The 25297-nt window shown below is 39.2% G+C and overlaps 1 protein-coding gene across 2 annotated transcripts in view; it reads left to right on the top strand.

The window, feature by feature from the left end:
• The first annotated feature begins 2737 nt into the window (after positions 1-2737).
• Positions 2738-25297, top strand: part of THOC2 (THO complex subunit 2) — a 118026-nt gene continuing 95466 nt past the window's right edge. Inside the window, exons 1-2 of one of the 2 annotated variants that reach the window (XM_069464481.1) lie at positions 2738-2838; positions 22855-22913. In XM_069464481.1, the coding sequence (XP_069320582.1) occupies positions 2768-2838; positions 22855-22913 (130 nt within the window). In that variant the 5' untranslated portion in view covers positions 2738-2767. The remainder of the gene's footprint in view (positions 2839-22854; positions 22914-25297) is intronic. The other variant, XM_069464480.1, reaches the window with a different exon arrangement.

The following is a 25297-nucleotide window of genomic DNA, read 5'->3' on the forward strand; positions in this document are numbered from 1 at the left end:
TAAAAAGGTATAAAATTTAATTACATGCATGGGGGTATTACATGAAAGAAAAGTGAATACCCCAAAACCCAGTGAGATCTAGAAGCTTATATACCCTCTTCATAGGGGAGAGGAGAGAGGGTATGAAGGAAACTTAGGAGAGAATAAATGATTTGGGGGAAAGATGAATGGGCTCTCTGAAGAATAGGGGAAACCCTGTGACAAAGTCTGCAAGGGGATGGCCCCAGGGTGAGGTGGCTCACGCCTGTAATCCTAGCACTCCGGGAGGCCGAGGTGGGAGGATCGCTTGAGGTCAGGAGTTCAAGATCAGCCTGAGCAAGAGCAAGAACCCATCTCTACTAAAAATAGAAAAAATTAGCCAGGCAACTAAAAATAGAAACAAAAAAATTAGCTGGGGGAGGTGGAGAGCGCCTGTTGTCACAACTACTCAGGAGGCTGGGGCAGGAGGATCGCTTGAGCCTAGGAGTTTGAGGTTGCTGTGAGCTAGGCTGACACCACTACACTCTAGGTCCAGCAACAGAGCAAGATTCTGTCTCAAAAAAGAAAAAAAAAAAAGTCTGCATGGGTGTGATGTCAATCTCCAGTCTCCTTTCCAGTTTGCTCTTCTCTGGTTTATGAGATTTCTGGGGAGGGAATTCATGACAGTTGAGTTAGTTTTGGAGGATCTGTCTTTAGGCAGATAAGAGAAGTTCAGAGAAAGCGCCTCCCGGCATTTGCTCTTTCCCAAGTGCCCTGAGTTTGAAGTAATCAGCATACTAAAGTGGTATATTTTGAGGAGGAGGATTATTTACAGAACTTCAATCCAGATTCCTAAAGCGTTAATATTTTACATTTGCTTAATCAACCTATTAGCTTTTTCTGAAACATTTTAGAGTAAGTTACAAAATAATGCCCCATTATCTCTAAATATTTCAGTGGGTGTTTTCTTAAAACAGGGATTTCCTCTTATCTAACATTACAAGTATTAAAATAAAAAAATTACACCAGCCTGAGCAAGAGCGAGACCCCATCTCTACTAAAAATAGAAAGAAATTATATGGACAGCTAAAAATATATATAGAAAAAATTAGCCGGGCATGGTGGTGCATGCCTGTAGTCCCAGCTACTCGGGAGGCTGAGACAGGAGGATCGCTTGAGCTCAGGAGTTTGAGGTTGCTGTGAGCTAGGCTAACGCCACGGCACTCACTCTAGCCGGGCAACAGAGTGAGACTCTGTCTCAAAAAAAAAAAAAAAAAAAAAACCACTGATACAATCTTATTCCTTAATCTACAGATATTCAAATGTGGTCAATTGTCCCAATAATACTATTTATAGCAAACGAAAAATGTTTTGTTTCTGGCTGGGAATCAGTTATCATGTCTCCTGTCTCCACTACTCTGGAAGAATTCCTGTTTCTCTCTTTCATGACCTTGACAATTTCAAAGAGTGCAAGCCTGTAATTTTGCAGACTGTCCCTCGATATGGGTTTGTTTGATGTTCCTTCATGACTAAATTCAAGTTATGCAATTTTTGGCATGATTAATACTACAAATTGATTATGTTCTTCTTTTTTTGTTTTTTTTAACTTTTTTTTCAAGGGCCCCCAAGAGAGGGGCCCGAGAAGTCGCCTTTTTTTTTTTTTTTTTGAGACAGAGTCTCATTCTGTTGTACGGGCTAGAATGCTGTGGCACAGGCCTAAGGTCAAAGCAACCTCAAACTCCTGGGCTCAAGCAATCCTCCTGCCTCAGCCTCCCGAGTAGCTGGGACTACAGGCACATGCCACCATGCCCGGCTAATTTTCTCTCTATATATTTTTAGCTGTCCATATAATTTTTCTATTTTTAGTAGAGACGGGGGTCTCGCTCTTGCTCAGGCTGGTCTCGAACTCCTGACCTCGAGCAATCCACCAGCCTCGGCCTCCCAGAGTGCTAGGATTACAGGCGTGAGCCACTGCCCCCGGCCTTGATTGTGTTTTTCACAGCCCCTCATTAGGAGTCACAAACGTCCATTTGTCTCGTTTCTGGGGTAATTTATTTTCATCACAGTTAGGATGGTGTCTTCCATGTTTCCCCATTGTAAAGTTTCTACTTTGCCCTTTGAAATAATAAGTATCTTGTGAGAGATACTTTGAGACTATTTAATGTAAACATTTTGTTTCTCATTCTTGAGCCTCCTAGTTTAACCTAAGGTAACAATGATAGCCAGCAGACACAGTAACGTGTCAGAACTCAGGGATCCACGTGTTTCCCACGGCTAGAATTTTGCCAATTTTATATTGGGAAAAAGTCAGTGGCTACCCCCTCCCTGATTATTTTATTTCAGCAGTCAGCAGGGCGCACTGTAATTTATCTGCTTATATTCTCTTTCCCACGGACTGTGAGCTCGTGGAAGGCATGCATCCATGGCTTATTATTTCTCTATCCCCAGTGTCCAGCACAGACTAGGTGCTTGAAAAATAACGTCTTCGAATTAGTGGTCGGGGGTAGATATTACGGAAGAGGACAAGGGCTACGAGTCAGCATGGGGATGGCATTGTTCTTGTTCTAAAGGGAAGTGAGAGCGAGGCCTGTGGAGGGCGCAACCAGCGTAGTCACTTTGCGAGAGGGCCCACGGGTCTAGTCCACTTCGTTGGCGGCCCGGTCTCGGGCTTCCGCAGGGTGGGGAGGAAGACGGGGCGGGAAATAAAAAACCGAACTCGCAGCTCCCGGCATTCCTCGTGGGCGGTGCTCCCCTTTGACCCTTCGCTCCCGTGCTACACATCCGGGCTTTTGCTACTAGTGAGGGGAAGATGGCGTCCGCAGCCGTGGTGGTTCCCGCAGAGTGGATAAAGAATTGGGAGAAATCAGGGAGAGGCGAATTGTGAGTGTTCGGGCCGGAGGCGGGCGCACAGCCAGGCAGGGCCAGGGCATTGGCCGCACTCTCCCCTGTGGTGGGAGGTTGTTGGGGAAGATGTACCCCCTCCCCCACCCGGGCGGCGGGCGTGGATGGTTGGCTAGGAGTTTCGAACTCGGGGAGAAGAGGTGCTGTTAACCGCCGCCGACCTCTTTCCTTCCCTGGCCTCCCAGAAATCCCTGCTGCCCATGGTAGCTCAGCTTCCTTTAGCTTCTTAGCAGAACTCCCGTTTTGCACCTTTGGGTCCCCGCGCTTCCGCTCGGTCTCTTTTTGTCCCCCTCTTCGCTGGAGCTCACTTGGCTCCTTTCTCTTTATGGGGCCATGCCAGGGCGATTCGGACTTTTCATCTCTCTCTGTCCCATTTCTTGACTTTGCACTCGTTCGACTCCGGAGTTTGGAGCCTGGCACCTACCTCCTCTGCCCAAAGTCCGAGGAGGTCGAACCGTCCCAGACCGCCTTCCCTCCTCTCTGCTCGCTGCGGCGAAGCCCGGGGCTTTGCTAACAGCCTGGCTTGGCACCTCTCGTTCTCCCAGGGGGCGGTCTCTTGGCTGTCCCAGCTTGTCACCGCGGGCAAGTGTGGCAGAGATTGCCGCTTTCCCTGAAGACCTACCGGCATTTCTTTGCTCAGTCTTTTCACCTTACAGATATTTCGGCTTGGATTCAACTTTTGTCACTAAATGTTTCCTAAACCCCATTTTGTCCTGGGACTGCAACTAATTCTGGCAACTCTCCAAGCTTTTCGAGTACCTAGGATAACGCGCTTCCCATAGTCATAAAACTTGTTTTTCCCCGGTAATACAAAAAAAACAGTAATTTGCCATACCCACGGTTTCCTTGACCAAAATTTCACCGCTCCCCGCCCCCCCCCCCGCCCCGGGGAAAAATCGTTTAAGTAGCAAAGTAAACCACAGATTTAAAAACAAAGAACTTATTTCTAATTTCCTTCTCTGAATCGCTTTGGAAGCTAAAGGTCAACAACCCTGGGTGAGATAAACTCTTGTTGGCCGTTTTTGTCGTTGTCCGCCCCCCGCGCCTGGTGCAGCCAGTTTACAGTTGCTGGTGCGAAAGATATGAATCATTGGAACTTCGTTACTTGGAACGAAACGTGGGGAACGCGTTGCCCGATCTTGGGCTTGTAATATTGCCAGCTTATATGGCTTCCTCCCCCCCGCCCCGCCGCGCACTGCTTTATGAAGTCTTAACTGTATGAGCTGTAGAATTGCCTGAATAAGCGGTCATCTTAGCTACTTAACTAGCTGAGTGACCTTGGGTAAGTTCCTTAACCACTTTGTTTCCCCTTGAGTAAATTGGGAATAATAAGTACTCTACTCAAAGGATTGTTGTGAAGGCTAAATCATGTCTGTAAAGCACTTGGCTTATAGTAAGTGCTCAAGTGATAGCTATTAAAAGTAATATTATTCCAACCTTTAGATATTTAAACTTCTCAGGACAGCTCATGCACTTAAAGACTGTACCACTCAGGTTAGCAATTAATTGGTCTCTGACTCCTTCATGTGTATTTACTCTTGTACTCTAATGAATTGAGAGGCCCTTGAAGGATAGGGACTATGTCTCATATTTCTTTTGGTTCAACCCCCCTCCCTCAGCATATGCTTAGAGTGTTTATTGGTTTATTAACTGACAGAGAAGACTATTTGATAAATATTCATTTTTCACTGTTGGGAACATTTTCCAAATCCTTGTAAGTGCTGGTTAACAGATAGCTGTCAAATCCCTCAAGGCAGGATGGGAAGTTACACAACCAAACCATCATCTTCATCCATATTATGGTAATCCCTAAAACCTGATAAATCAGTTCATTGTAGTTTTGTTTACTTATAAAGCCAGCACCTTTATTTAGGGGCTGTCATCATTGTAGATTGTTCAGCTTTCTCATTTCAGCTGCTGTTTTTGACAGTTTTACTGGTCCTACCAGTGTATTAGGGCTACGAGGTAAAATTTTGCTTGGCTTCTGAGTGGCAGTGGTTGGAGAAAAAGTGATACAGGAGTTTGAAATACCTAGTTAAAATGGAATTTTGGGTTCATTTTATGTGTATTTATATGATCCATGCTACCCATCATAGTTCATGTGTGTGAAGAGGTGCTTAAAAACTGTTATTAGGGCTTACATTTATGTAGTGATTGCATGGCTTGTGGAATGTGGTTTGAATTATATTAGATTCAAATCAGTATAGTCAGTTTTATAATTGTATTCTGTGTAGAGAATTTAAAGTTCTCGTGTGACATAATGAGCTATTTTAAATAGTCAAACACATCACCATCCAGTACTTAGTTTTCATTTATTTGCTTTCTTTTCCCTCTGTGAAAACTATATAGCCTACCTTGGGAGTTTTGTATTTTTGCTAAGGATAGATGTTAATGTTTTCACTTTTTTAGACAGAACAAATGATGTTGTAAATATATTACAAAAAACCCCCTTTCCTTTGTCTGGAAACAGCCTTTTAAATGTAGCAACTGGAAATGAAAGTAGTCATACCACCAAATTATTAGTGAATCCATTTAGAGATTGGCTTTTAGAATATGACCAATATTTAAAATTATATCTTGGGTGAATTTTTCCTTTTTAACAAATTAGCAGATGAGTTTTAACTTGACTGAAAATTATCTTTTAAAAAATATATGATGGGCTGGGTGCGGTGGCTCACGCCTGTAATCCTAGCACTCTGGGAGGCCGAGGTGGGTGGATCGTTTGAGCTCAGGAGTTTGAGGCCAGCCTGAGCAAGAGTGAGACCCTGTCTCTACTAAAAATAGAAAGAAATTATATGGACAACTAAAAATATATAGAGGAAAAATTAGCTGGGCATGGTTGTGCATGCCTGTAGTCCCAGCTACTCAGCAGGCTGAGGCAGGAGGCTTGCTTGAGCCCAGGTGTTTGAGGTTGCTGTGAGCTAGGCTGATGCCACGGCACTCTAGCCTGAGCAACAGAGTGAGACTCTATCTCGGAAAAAAAAGTAAGAGAAAAATATATGATGTATTTTATGAGGTCGTTAGTTCATTTCTAGTCTGTCACTTCTTACCAGCATAAGTCTTTCTGGGAGTGGTTGTCTGCTTTGGTTTCATAGTGTTAAAAGCAACATATGAAATGTATTGGGCATTTTGTAATTTTTAGAGATGGCAAAGTCTTAATTGTATCTTATGAAAAGCAGCTGTTTATTAGATGGAAGGTCTTGGCTTTGAAGAATGTTTTGTTAGGTAATTAAGGAGAAAAGGAAAACTGTATTTTGCCTATCTGAATGGTCAGTCCATCACATACCTAGATACCCTATTATGTTTCCGGAGATACCAATTATGTTTTTAATGATAAATTGTAGAATTCTTAAAACGATCTTTTCCAAGAGGTATCAGAAGGGCAAAGGACTAACAAAATGTCATTGTCCAGTAATGGTTACATCTAAATGCAAACTCTTTCAAATCCTGCAACATATGCAAGATATGTATTTAATCACTTTAATTTTCGAATTAGTGTTCTAGTTTCTTGATGATTTTATGTTAGCATAGAACTTGACATGACTAAACTAATAAACTTGCATGTACTGGTAGATCTAGTGGAGAATTCTGTTTTTAGTAGAAATCATTATCACAGTGAACTCAGCATTTCTTTGTCACATGCAACCTTAATGGAAGATTGATATTGGAAGTTCTTAATCTGAAGGTGCTAGCCTCATGTCAATACTTGGTCTAATTTTGAAATACTTGTATTTGTTGAGTATCATCTATTTGAAGAATGTATTTCTTTAAACAATTTACGTATCCCAGTAGAAATTTTTGTTAGGTCTTCCCTGATTTTTTTAAAGTTTAAAAAGTTTGTTTTAAAATTTAATTTCCAAATGTTTTGGTTGCCATTCTTTTTGTTCTGCTAGTACTAAATGATTTGACATTCCTGTAAGTACATTTGGATGCTCAATAAATGTCGTCTGACCTGAATTTCTTGGAGGGAATAGGAGGGCGTGATGTAATCATTCTAAGACTTTTTAGTCTTAGTGATTGAGTCCCCCCTCCCCAAAAGTTGCTGTAAATTCAGCCTAATTTCTTGATGTCTTAGTTTTCTTTTTCTTTTTTTTTTTTTGAGACAGAGTCTCACTCTGTTGCCCAGGCTAGAGTGAGTGCCGTGGCGTTAGCCTAGCTCACAGCAACCTCAGACTCCTGAGCTCAAGTGATCCTCCTGTCTCAGCCTCCCGAGTAGCTGGGACTACAGGCATGCACCACCATGCCCGGCTAATTTTTTTTTTTTCTATATATATTTTTAGCTGTCCATATAATTTCTTTCTATTTTTAGTAGAGATGGGGTCTCGCTCTTGCTCAGGCTGGTCTCGAACTCCTGAGCTCAAACGATCCGCCCACCTCGGCCTCCCAGAGTGCTAGGATTACAGGCGTGAGCCACCGCGCCCGGCCGATGTCTTAGTTTTCATTTGGCATTTAATTTCTCATTTCAACCTGTATTCATGAGCTAAGTATAAGTCTTGATCTCTTTTCCTGGGAAGAGAAATGCATTCTTTAGAAAACATTGAAGAAATATCAGGAGATTGTCTAGGTTACTGCATGCTTTGTTTCTTAAAATTTTTCTATAATGCTTAAATGTTATGTTAGAGTAAGTGCTATTAATATAGTTGTGCTTTTTCCTATTGTAAGTGCAGAAACTTCTGTTGTCTTTTCTAACATTTCCTAGTCTCATAAATGCATGTTTTCACAAGATAAAACTATTTTGTCCCAATATTCATTTTTGTGGGTTATGTCTCTGTTCTGACAATGATAATAGAGATAACACTTTGCTTAACTAAATTTAACTGTTTTTGTTGTCTTGTTTTTAATAATTAAAAGTGAATCCCAGGTGAACATCAGCCTTTTATATGTGAAGCAGACTTTGAGATGTGAGCATAATCAAGTAGTTCAGGCTTATGCTATGTTTCCTTTCAACTGGAAAATGGGAGCAAGTAAGGTGAAAAGCTAAATACTCATTTTAAGAAGTATTCACAAATACTTTTTCAGTCCTTGGAAGAACTTATGACATTTTATTCAGTTTTTGATAAATCTTTGACAGAAAAAGTAGATTCTGTCCTTGTTCTCAAAGACCTGAGACAATATCTCCACAATAGCACTGAACTGTTTTAAAAGTGGAAAAAATGGTAAACTCAAATATTTGGATATTATGAAGGGGTTACAATAATAGTTTGAATTGGACTGAGATAGAAAGTTTGATTATTTATAAGCCATATTAAAATGGACAACTGTTGGAGTTAGTTTTGTTCTCCACCCTATAATTTAGGTGAGAGTACTAAAATTGTTACAGGTGTGTAGTAAGACAAATGCAACATTCATAAACAGAATTGCTTCTTTAAGGATACTTGATGCTCTTCTGTTAGTGGATTACTTAGGGAGAAGAGCACAGATAAATCTACCTATTGGGGGAAACTTCTTAGAGATTGTTTTTCGTTTTCTCCTATAACTAAGGAATACTTGTTTTATACTATGGAAATATAAGTATCTGTTATGCAAGCAAATTGCCTTATCCTAATAACCTATCAATGATTCCTTATACGATCTGAGCAAATCTTTGTGTTCCTTAATTGATAGTTCATGATGACATTGTCATCTGCATTCTAATGAATGTTTGTGGCCTGGTGACTGACAATATAGAATTATATTTCAGTTATTTCTTAAAGTTATGTAATGATGACTATACCATTAGGTAGGAGTTTGGGACACTATCAACTCCTCCTCTGAACTATTGGAAGCCTTATTGCAAGAGACGTGCATTAAGATTGTTAAAACAAATAGAAAATGAACTATTGAAATTGTGAGGGAACAAATTTGAATTTGCCATAAGAAGAATTTTTAAAAAATCATCTAGCTTTCCCTCTCTCGTTTCCCTTTCTTTTTCTCTCTCTCCCTTTCCTTTCCTTTCTCTTCTTTTCCTCTTCTCTCTCCTTTTTCTATACAAAGGAATATTTGACCTTGCATTTTAGTAGCCTGAGTACAAAGGCAAAGATGAGTTATTGGATTCTGCTAAATTCTTCTGTCAAAGACATGATGCTTCTTGCTATTACATTCTAAAGGGAATGGAACCTATAGGGGTAGTGAGAACTGCAAGAAGGAATTGTTTTAATACTTCATAGTAAATATTGAAATAATCTTGATTCACTTTCTTATATATTTACTCTCAACAAAAGAGGTAGATGGCAGGCATTTTTAGGTTATATTCTCTGATGCTAGTCTGAAGCAGATGTTATTTCTGTGTTACCTACTGGAAGGAAGATTTTGTTTTATATTCCAGATAGCCTTGTAGTAGGTTTAACATATTTCGTGAAATTAGAAGGGAGGCTTATCTAGTTCTCCAGGGAAGTAGTTGAAAGTACTTGGAATTAAACTTAAACCAGTTTATTTTACCATTTGTAAGGTGCTCTCAGAAGAATTTCTTTTCAGTGAGAGGTGTTTAAAAACTAATAGCTAAATGAGATTTTCAAACTATGCAGATTTAATTTAGTAATTGCTCTCCATTGGCCTTTTTAATCTTTGGTTTTGAAAATAATTTTGAGAGACTTACAAGGATTGTTGACTAGGAGAATTTTATTCTGTTGACTTTTAACAACCTTACCCTGCTCATGCTGATGATGGAGTATTGAAATAATCAGAAGACAGAGGTGAGCTGCAAGGGTATGTATAATCTGCAAAGAAGATAATCTCTCTGTGGATGGTTGTAATGTGGCATCATATTTAGCCTTAGATGTAATATATAAGCAGATTTTATATGTCTTAAAAGTATAACTGGGGCCGGGCGCGGTGGCTCACGCCTGTAATCCTAGCACTCTGGGAGGCCGAGGCGGGTGGATCGCTTGAGGTCAGGAGTTCAAGACCAGCCTGAACAAGAGTGAGACCCCGTCTCTACTAAAAATAGAAAGAAATTATATGGACAACTAAAATATATATATACAAAAAATTAGCCGGGCATGGTGGCGCATGCCTGTAGTCCTAGCTACTCGGGAGGCTGAGGCAGTAGGATCGCTTAAGCCCAGGAGTTTGAGGTTGCTGTGAGCTAGACTGATGCCACGGCACTCACTCTAGCCCGGGCAACAGAGTGAGACTCTGTCTCCAAAAAAAAAAAAAAGTATAACTGGATATAAGAGTAAGAAACTTTTGTATATGAATTCATTGGTTGTCTTCATTTTCTTTAAAGCCTTGTGTAACTTATAAGAATATTTTTTTTTCTGAATTGTAAAATGTAACAAAAATACAGAGACGTGCGTAAAGCCTAAATGTAGAGCTTAAAGAATCACTGTAGAATGCACACCCGCCTAACTTGTACCCAGGTCAAGGCAACATAACCTCCCTTCCTGATCAAACGTTTCCTACCTCCCTTGCAACCCCCATGGTAAGTATTGTACGACATGTGTGGTTTTTCTCTTCCTTGCTCGTTATAGTTTCACTACCTAATAAGTTTGTTCCTGAACTTCATGTAAATAAAACATTAAGTATGTATCCTATTGTATCTGGCTGCTTTTGCTGAACAGTTGTATCTTTAGTATCCATTCATGTTGTTGCATGTTTGCAGTCATTCATTTTCATAGTTGCAAGATATTCCATTGTGTAACATTTTTGTCTTTTTTTTTTTTTTTTGAGACAGAGTCTCACTCTGTTGCCCGGGCTAGAGTGAGTGCCGTGGCGTCAGTCTAGCTCACAGCAACCTCAAACTCCTGGGCTTAAGCGATCCTACTGCCTCAGCCTCCCGAGTAGCTGGGACTACAGGCATGCGCCACCATGCCCGGCTAATTTTTTGTGTATATATATATATTTTACAAGTTGTCCATATAATTTCTTTCTATTTTTAGTAGAGACGGGGGTCTCACTCTTGCTCAGGCCGGTCTCGAACTCCTGACCTCGAGCGATCCACCCGCCTCGGCCTCCCAGAGTGCTAGGATTACAGGCGTGAGCCACCGCGCCCGGCCCATTGTGTAACATTTTTGTTATTGCTAGTGTTTTGCTATTACTACCAACATTGCCAATAGAAACATTCTTATACAATTGTCTTAGTGTATACAAGCATGTGTTCTTGTGGAGTATATACTTAAGTGTAGAATCTCTGGATTATAGATTACTTAAGCTCTATTAGATATTGCCAAAGTATTTCACTGTAGTCTCTGACCAGCAGTGTATGAGATTTGACCTTGTTTCACATCCTCACTAACATTTGATATTGTCAGACTTTAAAATTTTTGTTAATATATATATATATTATTATTTTACTGTGGCTTATATTTTCATGAGTATCTTTTTATATGTTACTGGTCATTTGGTTCTGATTTCTTTTTGTGAAGGGCATTTTTTTTTTTTTTGAGAGAGAGCCTTACTCTGTTGCCCTGGTAGAGTGCAGTGGCATCGTCATGGTTCACTGCAAACTCAAACTCCTGGGCTCCAGTGATCCTCCTGCCTCAGCCTCTCAATAGCCAGGACTACAGGTGCATACCACGAAGCCTGGCTAATTTTTCTATGTTTGGTAGAGATAGGGTCTTGCTCTTGCTCTTGCTCAGGCTGGTCTCAAACTCCTGAGCTCAAGCCATCCTCTCCCCTTGGCCTCCCAGAGTCCTAGAATTACAGGCTTGAGCCACTGCGCCGGGCCGTGAAGGGCTTCTTTATTATCTCTTTGCCTATTCTATTGAGTTGTTTGTGTTTCTTTCTTTTTTTTTTTTTTTGAGACAGAGTCTCACTCTGTTGCCCAGGCTAGAGTGAGTGCCGTGGCGTTAGCCTAGCTCACAGCAACCTCAAACTCCTGAGCTCAAGCGATCCTCCTGTCTCAGCCTCCCGAGTAGCTGGGACTACAGGCATGCACCACCATGCCCGGCTAATTTTTTCTATATATATTTTTAGCTGTCCATATAATTTTTTTTTTTCTATTTTTAGTAGAGATGGGGTCTCGCTCTTGCTCAGGCTGGTCTCGAACTCCTGAGCTCAAACGATCTGCCCACCTCGGCCTCCCAGAGTGCTAGGATTACAGGCGTGAGCCACCACACCCGGCCGAGTTGTTTGTATTTCTTTCATTGATTTGTAGAGGTTCTGTATATAGTCTCTGTATTTGGGCCTTTTGTGTGTTACACTGTATGTATTACAATTATCTTTTCTTATTCTTTGGCTTATATATCCACTCTTGTTGACTTTCAGTGAATAGAAATTATTAATTTTAATGTAGTCAAATTTATCAATCATTTGCTTCATGATTAATATTTCTGGTGTTTAATCAGTCTTTCTTGACTCCAATAACTCTATAATCTTCTGGAAACTTAATTTTCTTATCATTTTTAAGTCTTATCTACCTGGTGTTGCTTTTTGCTGTGAGGTAGGGGTTGCAATATGTGATTGTTGTTGAAGTATACGAAGAAAATCCAGCCTCACACAGATAAGTAGTTGCAGGAGGAGAATTTTCTTAGCCTTTTTGGATAATTGTGCATGTTCTTCTTTGATGTCATGGCAAAGAAACTACCATCGAGTGGTAGTTTCTTGATGGTTTGTTGCAACGTCAAATCCGAAACTGTATCAGTGAACAGTTTTGCTTTGTTAAATTAAAATCCATTTACCTCTCTGCAGGGAGTTAGCTATGCTCCCCGCAAAAGGGCTCAACACCTCTCTTTCACTTGGAATGGATCTTTTACTCATGCATTGTTTTGCAACATTATGCATTGGTCAGTTGGAAAATCTTGGTTTACTGAATTATGTTGTAGCTCTTCCAAATACTGACACACTTCATTGTATAATATCAAAAAAGCATTCTTTATTATCATCGCTGAACTAATCAGGAAAGTCTCTATGAATTGGGAAGTGGTCAATCCTGTGGCAGCAGAGACAAGTTTTCCAAAATTCTAGTTTTTGTGTGCAGCTTAATTTTATCATTGCCAACAAATACTCTGTTTTCTTTGAAGTGACAGGCTCACTTGGTTCATTTTTGAGAAAATGCTTGCCAAAGACCCATGTGTGAATAACCATAGTTTGTCTGTTAGTTGTCCTTTTAAGTGAAAAATGGTGTTCCATAAAAACAAGCTAGTTCTGATAAGGAAAACCCCCATCTATTATTTAACACAACAGCCACCTGAGATCCCCACCCCTCACAGAAGACCCGCATCAACATAATACTAATTTAACACCTGGTCCATCAACTAATCTATTCCCTGGCACATCAGCATAACACTAAACCTATTACCTAGTGCAACAACTATCCTATTACCTGGTGCATCAACATAATATTAACTTTTACCTGACACATCAATCAACCTATACCTGGCAGACATTAGTCACCTGAGACCCCACCCCTGGATCACCCCAACTTAATAAAAGTGGGGAAAAAATGGGTAGACGGGGCTCAAAATTTCATGACAAGACCCCTCTGAGCCCGCCGGCAAATAAACCTTGATTCTCCGACTCTCCATGTGCCACTCATTTTGTCCTCGGGACCACTCACTGTAACACTTGCTGTAACAGTTCAGCTTACAATTCAAACAATTGCACAAGTGCTTTTCCTGTAGACAGCCATAGTATTTGGGAGTGTGACAGGAATTCTTTATGTGAACTTCTCATCTTGTCACAGACTTTTTTTTTTTTTTTTTAAGAGACAGGGTCTTGTTTTGTTGCTCAGGCTGGAGTATAGTGGCACAATCATAGCTCACTGAAACCTTGAACTCTTGGGCTCAAGTGATCCTTCCACCTCAGCCTCTCAAGTAGGTGGGACTACAGGTGTGCACCACCATGCCCAGCTAATTTAAAAAATTTTTTGTACAGGTGGGGTCTCACAGTATTGCGCAGGCTAGTCTCGAACTCCTGACCTCAAGTGATTCTCCTGCCTTGGCCTCCCAAAGTGTTGGGATTACAGGCATGAACTGCCATGCCTGGCCTTCATCAGATAGACTTAAGGGGATGTGTTCTTTAAAAAAAAAAAAAAAAAGACATGTTCTCAGGGCTCAGGATTTAATAAAATTAATAATAGCTTTTTTTTTTTTTTTGAGACAGAGTCTCACTCTGTTGCCCGGGCTAGAGTGAGTGCCGTGGCGTCAGTCTAGCTCACAGCAACCTCAAACTCCTGGGCTTAAGCGATCCTACTGCCTCAGCCTCCCGAGTAGCTGGGACTACAGGCATGCGCCACCATGCCCGGCTAATTTTTTGTATATATATATGTTTTAGTTGTCCATATAATTTCTTTCTATTTTTAGTAGAGATGGGGTCTCGCTCTTGTTCAGGCTGGTCTTGAACTCCTGACCTCGAGCGATCCACCCGCCTCGGCCTCCCAGAGTGCTAGGATTACAGGCGTGAGCCACCGCGCCCGGCCAATAATAGCTTTTTAAATGACTTTTTCATTGTGGAAAAAAACATAACATTTACCTTCTTAACAATTTTAATTGAACAGTACAGGATTGTTAACTCTAAGCACAATGTTATATAGCAGTTCTCTAGATCTTTTTCAAATTCCATGACTGAAACTTTATACCCATTAAATAGCAACTCCCCATTTCCCCTCCCCCCAGCCTCTGGCAAGCACCATGCTACTTTTTGCTTCTGTGACTTTGATGACTTTAGTTACTTCATGTAAGTGGAATCATGTGGTGTTTGTCCTTCTGAGATTGGCTTATTTCACTTAGCATACTGTCCTCAAGGTTCAGCCATGTTGTAGCACATGAAAGGATTTCCTTCGTTTTTGTGGCTGGATAATGTTCCATTTCTCTTATATACACATTTGCTTTATTCATTCTTCTGTTGATGGACATTAGGTTGTTTCTGCCTCTTGGCTGTTGTGGATAATGCTATAATTAACATGGGAGTATAGATAATCTCTTTGAAATTCTGATTAGAATTCTTTTGGATAAATACCCAGAAATGGAATTGCTGGATCTTATGGTAGTTACATTTTTAATTTTTTGAGGAATCTTCATGCTGTTTTCCATAGTGGCTACATCATTTTACATTCCCACCAGCATTGCACAGGGTTCAATTTCTCCACATTCTCTCTAACACTTTATGTTTATTTTTTTAAATTAACGATCATCCTGACAGGTGTGAGATGATATTGTGGTTTTGCTTTGCATTTCCCTGATGATTGGTGATCTTGAGCACCTTTTCATATAGCTTATTAGCCGTTTGTATGTTATCTTTGGGTAAATGTCTACTCAAGACCTTTGACCATTTTTGATCATGTTGTTTATTTTTTGCTGTTGAGTTGTTGGTGTTTCGTATATGTTTTGGGTTTTAACCCCATGTCAGATAAATATTTCCTTTATTCTGTTGGTTGCCTTTTCACTCTGTTGATTGTTTCCTTTGCTGTTCTAGTTTGATGTAGCCCCACTTGTCTATTTCTGCTTTTGTTGCCTGTGTTTTTGGTGTCATATCCAAGAAATCATTGCCAAGACTGATGTCATGAAGTTTTCCCCCTAATTTTTCTTCTAGGAGTTTTACAGTTTCAGGTCTTATGTTTATGTCTTTAATGCATTTTGAGTTTATTTTTGTGTATGGTGTAAGATAAGAGTTCAGTTTCATTCTTTTGTGGTTTTTTTTTTTTTTTTTGAGACAGACTCTCACTCTGTTGCCAGGGCTAGAGTGTCACAGTGTCAGCCTAGCTCACAGCAACCTCAAACTCCTGCGCTCAAGCAATCCTCCTGCCTCAGCCTCCCGAGTAGCTGGGATTACAGGCATGTGCCACCATGCTCGGCTAATTTTTTCTATATATATTTTTAGTTGTCCAGCTAATTTCTCTCTGTTTTTTTTAGTAGAGACAAAGTCTTGCTCTTACTCAGGGTGGTCTTGAACTCCTGAGCTCAAATGATCCACCCACCTCGGCCTCCTAGAGTGCTAGGATTGCAGGTGTGAGCCACCGGGCCTGGCCTCAGTTTCATTCTTTGACATGTAAATATCCAGTTTTCCCAGCACCGCTGTTGAATAGACCATCATTTCCCTATTGTGTATTCTTGGCACCCTTGTCAAAGATTAGTTGGGTTTACTTCTGGGCTCTTTATTCCATCCCATTGGTCAATATGTCTGTCTTTATGTAAATACCATACTGTTTTGATTAGTGTAGCTTTGTAATACATTTTGAAATTGGGAAGCATAAGGCCTCCAATTTTGTTCTTATTTCTCAAGATTGTTTTGGCTATTCGGGGTCTTTTGTGGTTTCATATGTATTTTAGGATTGTTTTTTATATTTCTGAAAAAGAAATGCCATTGGGATTTCAATAGGGATAGCATGGGAATCTGTAGATCACTTTGGGTAGTATGAAAATTTTAACAATGTTAAGACTTCCAGTCCATGAACATAGGATGCCTTTCCACTTTTTTGTGTCTTTAATGTCTTTTAGGAACATTTTGTAGTTTTCAGGGTACAGATCTTTTGCCTCTTTGGTGATGTTGATTCTTAAGTACTTTATTCTTTTTGATGCTGTTGTAAATGGGATTGTTTTCTTACCTTCCCTTTTGGATTGTTCATTTTTGGTGCATAGAAGCACAGCTGAATTTTGCGTGTTGATTTTGTAGCCTGCAGTTCTACTCAATTTATTGGTTCCAACAGTTTTTTTTTTGGGGGGGAGTGGGATCTTTAGTGTGTTCTACATAGAAGATCATGCCATCTGTGAACAGAGATAATTTCATTTTTTTTCTTTCTGATTTGGAGGCCTTTTATTTCCTTTTTTTGCCTAATTGCTCTGAGACTTCCATTGAGTATGATGTTATCAGTGGGCTTTTTATATATGGCCTTTATTATGCTGAGATAATTTCCTTGTATTACTAGTTTGTTAAGTTTTTTTTTTATCATGAAATAGTGTTGAATTTTGTCAAAAGATTTTTCTGCATCTCTTGAGGTGATTGTATACTTTTTGTCCTTTGTTCTGTTAATGTGGTATCTCATATTGATGAATTTTCATATGTTGAACAATCCTATATCCCAGGGATATATATCACACTTGGTCATGGTGTATGATCCTTTTGATATACTGTTGAATTCAGTTTTCTAGTGTATTGTTGAGGATTTTTGCATCTATATGCATCAGAGATATTGGTCTGTAATTTTCTTGTAATGTCTTTCTGGTTTTGGTATCCTAGTAATGCTGGCCTTATAAAATAAGTTTGGAAGTATTCTGTCCTCTTCAATTTTGGGGAAGAGTTTGAAAGGATTGGCATTAATTCTTCTTTAAATGTTCGGTAAAATTTACCAGTGAAGCCATCTGGTCCCCGGCTTTGCTTTGTTGGTAGGTTTTTGATTGCTGATTAAATTTCACTAGTTATAGATCTGTTCAGATTTTCTTTTTTTCCTTTTCTTTTTCAAGACAGAGTCTCACTCTGTTGCCCGGGCTAGAGTGCCATGGCGTCAGCCTAGCTCACAGCAGCCTCAAACTCCTGGGCTCAAGCAATCCTCCTGCCTAAGCCTCCCAAGTAGCTGAGACTACAGGCGTACACCACCACACCCAGCTAATTTTTTTTTTCTATTTTTAGTTGCACAGCTATTTTTTTTCTATTTTTAGTAGAGACAGGGTCTCACTATTGCTCAGGCTGGTCTCAAACTGCTGACCTCAAGTGATGCTCCTGCCTCTGCCTCCCAGAGTGCTAGGATTATAGGTATGAGCCAGTGCACCCGGCCACTTCAGATTTTCTATTTCTTCATGATTCTGCCTTGGTAGGTTATATGTTTCTAGGAATTTATCCATTTGTTCTAGGTTATCCATTTTGTTGGCATATAACAGTTCATAATACTCCTCCTTTGCTGTTTTTTAGAGACAGAGTCTTGCTCTGTTGCCCAGGCTGGAGTATAGTGGTGTGATCATAACTCGCTGTAACCTTTAATTCCTGGGCCCGGGTGATCTTCCTGCCTTAGCTTCCCAAGTAGCTGGTATTATAGGCACGTGCCACTGCACCTGGCTCTTTCAACACTTATATACAAGTTGGGCATGCGCCGCCAGGCTTGGCTAATTTTTTTATATTTTGTAGAGACAGGTTCTCACTGTGTTGCCCAGGCTGGTCTTGAACTCCTGGACTCAAGGGATCCTCCTCCCTCGCCCTCCCAAAGTGCTGGGATTACAGCTGTGAACCACCATGCCCTGCCTATTTCTGGTGGTTTTTTTTTTTTTTTAGATAAGGTTTTGCTATGTTCCTCAGGCTGGAGTACAGTGGCTATTCTCAGGCATGATTATAGTGCACTGTAGCCTTGAACTGGCCTCAAGGGATCCGCCCACCTCAGCCTCCTGAGTAGCTGAGATTACAGGCATGTGCCACTGCATCTGGCTCTTTCAGTGCTTGTATCTTCCCACACACTCTGGCCTGCAAGATTTTTGCTGAGACATCCACTTATAGTTTTATGTAGTTTCCCTTGTACGTGATGTGACACTTTGCTCTTGCTGCTTTTGAAATTCTCTCCTTTGTCTTGACTTTTGACAATTAGAATATAATGTATTTTGGTGTGGATTTGTTTGGTTTATCATATTTGGGATTCTTTGGGCTTTTTGAATCTGGATATCTATTTCATTCCTTAGACTTGGGTAGTTTTAGGCCATTATTTCTTAAATAACTGTTCTCTCCCTCCTTTTCCTGAAATGTCCATTATGCATATATTGGCTCACCTGATGGTGTCCCAGAAGTCCCGTAGACTTTCTTTACTCTTTTTCATTCTTTTTTTCTTTTTGCTCCCTCTTTTGACTGGACAATTTCAAATGACCTGTCTTTGAGTTTATAGGTTCTTTCTTCTGCTCGGTGAAGTCTGCTCTTGAACTCGTGTAGTAAATCTTTCAGTTGATTCTTCAGCTCCAAAATGTCTCCTTGGTTCTTTTTCATATTTTTTTAAATCTCTTCGTTGAAACTCTCGTTTTCATGCATCATTTTCCTGAGCTTGTTGAGCATCTTTATGATGGTTATTTTGAATTTTTTGTCAGGTAATTCATATACCTTTGTTTCTTTATGGTTGATTTCTTGAGATTTATTTTGGTCCTTTGGCTATGTCTTACAATTTTTTCATATTCCTTATAACTTTGTGTTGGCATCTGCACATCTGAAAAAACGGTAATATTAATATCTTCCACCGGTCTTTATGAACTGGCTTCATATAATAGAAGACCTTTATCAATCAGCCCAGCTAGAGATTCTGTGGGCCTCTGAAACCTTTTCTGTGGATGCTGCTTCCCTGGATTCATGTATGTAAATTTCTAATAAGAAGGATTTCCTGGTTTCTTTTTTCAGGAGTTTGTAATCTCTTGCTCTCTCTGGTGTCCATCTGCTGTACCATGGGTCTTCTGAAGGAGTAGCATGCCACCCAACTTTTTTTTGTTCTCGGCAGCCCCCAGGCATCTTGAGTGTGCCAGATCTTGTCAGTACCCTGAGTCAGTCTAGTCAGAAGCCAGTCTCTCAAGTAGTCCCCACAAAAGCTAGAATGTTGGATGCATAATCCATTCTTTTCTTTCTTTCCTGAGGGTGAGGCTGCTGAGCTGTATCCTTTGTCTCTTATAGTGTGGGTCTCTGGAGCAACAGCATATGCACCACCTAGCTCTTTTTGTTCTCAGCAACCCCTAGGCATCCAGAACATTCCAAATCCCATCTGTGTTCCAACAGGGGCAAGGGAGAAAACAGTTCCTTGGTCAGCCTCCACTTCCCCCAAAATCAGACTGTTGGACATACAGTCCTGTCTTCTCTATCCCTCCTCAGGGAGCATTTGGTTGCTGGGGGTTTTAGCCTTATCTCCCTCATGGCAGTGTGCTAGGAGGAGGGACTATGGTGAGAGTGTGGCATGAATTTTCCTGCTGGCTTCAATGTGGCTTGTTTTGCACTTGTCTGTGGTGCAGGAGTCTCTCAGCTGGCTTCTGGATTTGTCATAAAGGGAGTTGGGTTTGTGTGTTGTTGAGTGGGTGCTTTAGTAGAAGCAAGGAAAGTTAGGGATTTCCTATTCTGCCATCTTGCTGACATCACTTTTATCAAGTACATTCTTACGTAAACTGGCTTTTGTTTGTGCATGGTTGTGAAAAATATAATTAAATAGTTTGGTGACATCTTATGTGAGACTAGCTTTTTTTGTTTTGAGTTTTTGGTCATGAAACAGTCAATGAGACAGTTGATGCTACTGCCTCGGTACATGCTAAGGCACCAGCAGTCTTACCCTCCGTTGCTGTGAATTATTATTGCAAATGTCTATACAACAACAACAAAAAAAGAAATACTGTCTTGGTATTATTTTGAATATAGTTTTGATCCTATACATCTCCAGAAAGAGTCTTGGGGGACAGGGGTTTATGAAGAACACGCTTAGAACCACTACTTATTGAATTAAAGAAATTCCCTTCTATTACTGCATATCTAAGTCATAAAACGTTTTTTAATTAAGAAAGTAGTGAGTGTTGTATTTTGTCGAATGCTTTTTATGCATCTTTTGAACTATTGTGTGATTTTAAAAAAGCAATGTGGTAAATTACTTTGAAAGAACCTTGTGTGTTTAGGATACACCCAATTTAATCTTGATATATTTTAATATTTTGTCATCTTCTTCCGTATATGTATTTTTTAGTTTTGTTTTGAGACTGAGTGTTGCTCTGTCTCCTGGGCTAGAGGGCAGTGATGTCATCATAGCTCACTGCAATCTCAAATTCCTGGCCTCAAGCGATCCTCCTGCTTCAGCCTCCCGAGTAGCTGGGACTACAGGCATGTGCTACCACGCCTGGCTAATTTTTCTATTTTGTAGAGATGGGGTCTCACTATGTTGCCCAGGCTGGTCTGGAACTCTTGGCCTCTATTGACCCTCCTGCCTTGGCCTCCCAAAGTGCTAGGATTATAGGCATGAGCCACTGCACCCGACCCTATATATGTATATGCAATACTGTATGTATTTAAATACCACAAGACATTACAATTATTGTTATTATTATTGAGTTAACATTCATTTAGAAATACCCATATATTTATTACTTTTTTCCTTGTCATTTCTTGCTGCAACTCTAAGCTTCTGTCTGGAATCATTGTTCTCCTGCCCAAAGAATGTCCTTAAGCATTTCTTTTAGTATGTAAACTCAGTTTATGTTTATTTGAAGTCAGTCTTTATTTTGCCTTTCTTGGAACTGTTTTCTTTGGCTGTCGAATTTTAGCTTGGCATATACTTTGTTTCACCACCTTAAAATGTATCTTTTGCTGTCTCCAGAGTTCAGTGGTTTTGTTGAGAAGTCACGTAATGGGCCTGTGAAGATAATTGTGTCTCCTTTTTCTCAGGTGCTTGTGCAATTTCCTCTTTGGTTTTCTGTAGCTCAATTATGATGTGCCCAGATGTGGATTTTGCTTCAGTTCTGGAAAACTGAATTCTTGGCTGTTATTTCTTCAGATATTGCTTTTGACCTAATCTCTGTTTTCTTTTTGGAATTCCAGTTAAGCATATCTTTTTTTGCTGTATTCTGTATATCTTCGTATCCTTAACTGTATCTACTTTTTTTTTTTTTTTTTGGATACAGAGCCTCACTCTGTTGACCGGGCTAGATTGCGGTGGCATCACCCTAGCTCACAGCAACCTCAAACTCCTGGGTTCAAGCAATCCTCCTGCCTCAGTCTCCTAAGTACCTGGGACTACAGGCGTACACCACCATGCCCGGCTATGTTTTTCTATAGCTGGGGTCTCGCTCTTGCTCAGGCTGGTCTTGAACTCCTGACCTCAAGCAATCCTCCTGCCTTGGCCTCCCAGAGTGCTAGGATTACAGGTGTGAGCCACTGTGCTCGGCCTGTATCTAAATTAATCTAATGAAGAAATAGTCAAAATACGAGTATTTTTTTGTTTTTAAACTTTGTTATTGGAAAAAATCTTAAACAGATGAAAAAGTAGAACAATATTAACAGCCCCCTAATGAAATCTTCACCCAGCTTCAACTATTAACAACTTCTGGCCAATCTTGTTTCATCTATAACTCCACCCATTTTCCCACTCTTTTGTATTATTTTGAAGCAAATAGTACTTCATCTGTAAATATTTGAACATCTATCTTCCAAAGATAAAGATCCTTTATAAAATATTCCCATTGTCTTATGAATATTAAATTGTTTTTATTTTTTAATTAATAACAATTTTTAAAGGTGGGGTCTTGCTATGTTGCCCAGGCTGGAGTGCAGTAGCTATTCACAGGCTATCACAGCACACCATGAATTCGGATTCCTGGCCTCAAGTGATCCTCTTGCTTCAGCCTCCCAAGCAGCTGGGATTACAGAAGTGTGCCACCATGCCCGGCTATGAATGTTAAATTTTAAAATAGTTGTTTGAAACAAGATCCAAGTAAGGATCCATATGTTGTGTATAAGATGTCTCTTAAGCCTCTTTTATTTAACCTGAGGATTCTCCACCATCTTTTATTTTTCCTTGCAATTTATTTGTTAAAGAGACTGGGTCACTGTCCAGTAGAGCTTCCCATAGTTTGAATTTTGGTGATTGTATCCCTACAGTATCACTTAATATGTTCCTCTGTTGTCTTTATTTCCTGTAAATTGGTAGTTGGATCTAGATGGCTTGATCAGATTTTGGTTCATGCTTTTTTTTTTTTTAAAGACAACTTCATAGGTGGGCAGTGTGTTCTTTCATCAGAATCAGGGGGTACTTAACATTTGGTAGTCTCTTTTTGTAAGAGCCATTGATAGCTGCCTAGATTCTTTAATTTATTAGGGATCTTAAAATGGTGATCTAATTTTTTCATCCTTTATTAACTAAAATAGATAAATACAGAGAAATTTCTTATCTACCATTGGGTTACCCACTGGTATAGTTCATATATGAAAGGCAAAATAAATGCTTGATTGAAAAAAATTTACTTGCCAGTTTGCAGAGTAATGAGTTGATTCACTAGCATCCTCTAGTTCTGACCAGTTAGGGTATTTAGGTTTGTTCTATCATAACTAACACATTAAAACATATCTGATACATTTCCATATACTTTTAGTTGCTATAATTTGCTAAGAGTCATCTAGTGTTAGAAATTGATACAGATTATTTCTCTTTTATTTTAGTTTGCATTTATGCCGGATCCTAAGTGAAAATAAAAGCCATGATAGTTCGACTTACAGAGGTAAGTTTTAAAAAAGTATCATAGATATCATTTTTGGCTTGATTAAAATTAATAACTATCCTGCTTTCTGTTCCTTGTTATATATAACAAAAGATATAAGATCACATTATATAAAGGTTTTATATGAATGCATTATAGTCAGGATTAAAAAACTATAGTTATAGTAAGAGTATATATCTCTGTATATCAATGTTATTTGATCTGCATTACAGTCATATGATATTGCTTGGCTTTTGTAATTGGGGCTTGGTATATTTAGCTAAATTTCAGCAGTTTTTAGCTTTATCAATTACAAATGTGAGAGAAAAGATAGCATGGGAAGAAAAACTGTTCTGATCTCTGTGCGCTAGAAAATTTCCAGAAACTGAGGTTCATTGTTTTTACTAAAACTGGTTATGTTTAGATGGTATCTGGGGATCTTGTTAAACGCAGTTGTCATGGAAAACACTAAAACAAAGGAGTTGTTTATAGCATATCACAAATGTGATTTATTAAGTAAAATGTTATGTAATTAAACAGGATATAAATTTTCAATCATTTAGTTTTAAAGGATTTAATTATTTAACATTTCATTAATTTAAAATTAGGCATATGGATTTGGCAAAGGAGGGGCAAAAATAACAATTGTATCTAGTAAGATTAAAGCATTTTTATATGTAGCTTTTGTTCAGGGTAAAACCTGTAATGTTTTTTTCCATATGGAAAGTGCATTTTTATAACCAATATTCTATTTTAAGCCAAAAATCATTAGATAAAATTTATTATAGTTATTTAAATTATGCTCTTGTGACTAGAAGATTAAAAACAGATTTTTTATATATATTTAATTTTGTTCTATCAAATTAAATAAGACCTTAAATACGACTTTAATAGGAAATGATACACCTTTTTTTTTTTTTTTTTTTTTTTTGAGACGAGGTCTCACTCTGTTGCCCAGGATGGAGTGCAGTGGTGCAATCATATCTCACTGCAGTTTCGAACTCCTGGGCTCAAGTGATCCTCCTGCCTCAGCCTCCCGAGTAGCTGGGATTACAGGTGTGTGCCACCATGTCCAGCTGGAGAGGATATACTTTTTAAAGAACACTTGGATGTGTGAGTGGAAAGTATTTTCTTAACAAACATAGAAGCCATTTTTTTTTTCTGTCATTTGGGTGAGATCTTAACACTCCTTAGCCTGCCCTCCTCAAAATTATTCTCTTATTCATCCTGTTTATAAAATTGTGTGATCACTCATGAAGATTTTTGGGGCCGATATACAGTAATGTGTTCTTATTTAATTTAGTTGACTATCAAAAGTGCAAGAATGTACAAAAAGACTTCCTTTCTGAAAACACTTGGATACTTAATCTTTTTTCTTCCCCATGTTTAAAATTAGTTTTTAACTTTTCAGTTTAATCTTGTTTGAAATTTTAAGTGGATAAAATACGAGAATTCTCAAAAAACTATAAAGTAAATAGCATAACACAGCATGACTGTACTCTTTCAGTTTTAAATGGGACTGTGTGGATTTTTAATAACTTAGATTATTGTTAATTTGCATGGTTGTTCTGCTTCACGTATGAAACCAAACATAATTATGAGTGTGGCCTCACTGGCTGAATTGCCAGTGCTTTCCTTTTCTTACACCTGCCTGCTTCCTCAACACAGACACTCTTTGGCTAATCTCTGTCAACAGTCAGGCTTTGGTTTGTGGGTCCCATTTGGTAGTCCATGCAGGAAACTGTCATTTCTTCAGAATTTCCTTTGTTCTGTCTTAGGAGGATTGAGTTTGGGTAGTGTTCCCTTTGACCTTTCCCTTTCTATCCTTCCCTTGCACACACTACTACTTGTTTCTTTTATAAGAAACCACCAGTAAAACAACATTGTAATGATTGCTGATAAACATGAATAGTACTAGTGATAATAAGACATAACCAAGAGCTGGTATCTTCAACATTCAAACTCCACAAAAAACTTTTAAGAATCTCTAGCACTCCCTTCTAGTGGGTATTCTTAAAACTACTGTTTCTGAAATGTTAGCATTAAGATACAATCTTTCATTGATTTGTTTTGTATATAAGTGTTGTAAGTTTTCCTCCCCATTGTAAATGTAAATGAAAGTTTTTCAATTCCAGCATAGATTTTATAGGCTTCTGCGGAGCTAGCCTGATAGTCTTAAAGCACTACTTACAGTTTCTATAGATAAAATACAACATGAGTTCCTAACCACTCTTAAATAGGCACTTAGAAAACTTGTGAATTAGAGACTATCTTTGCCACTTTGTGTTTACAGTGTGATTGTTTTTATGTCATGTTACTGTCAGCAAAATGACCCAGGCCATTTATACTCTATTTTAATCTCCTACTGTGATTAAAATTCCCTATGAACACTAGCGAACATATTC

This window comes from Eulemur rufifrons, chromosome 30, assembly GCF_041146395.1.
Source record: "Eulemur rufifrons isolate Redbay chromosome 30, OSU_ERuf_1, whole genome shotgun sequence".
Lineage (NCBI taxonomy): Eukaryota > Metazoa > Chordata > Mammalia > Primates > Lemuridae > Eulemur > Eulemur rufifrons.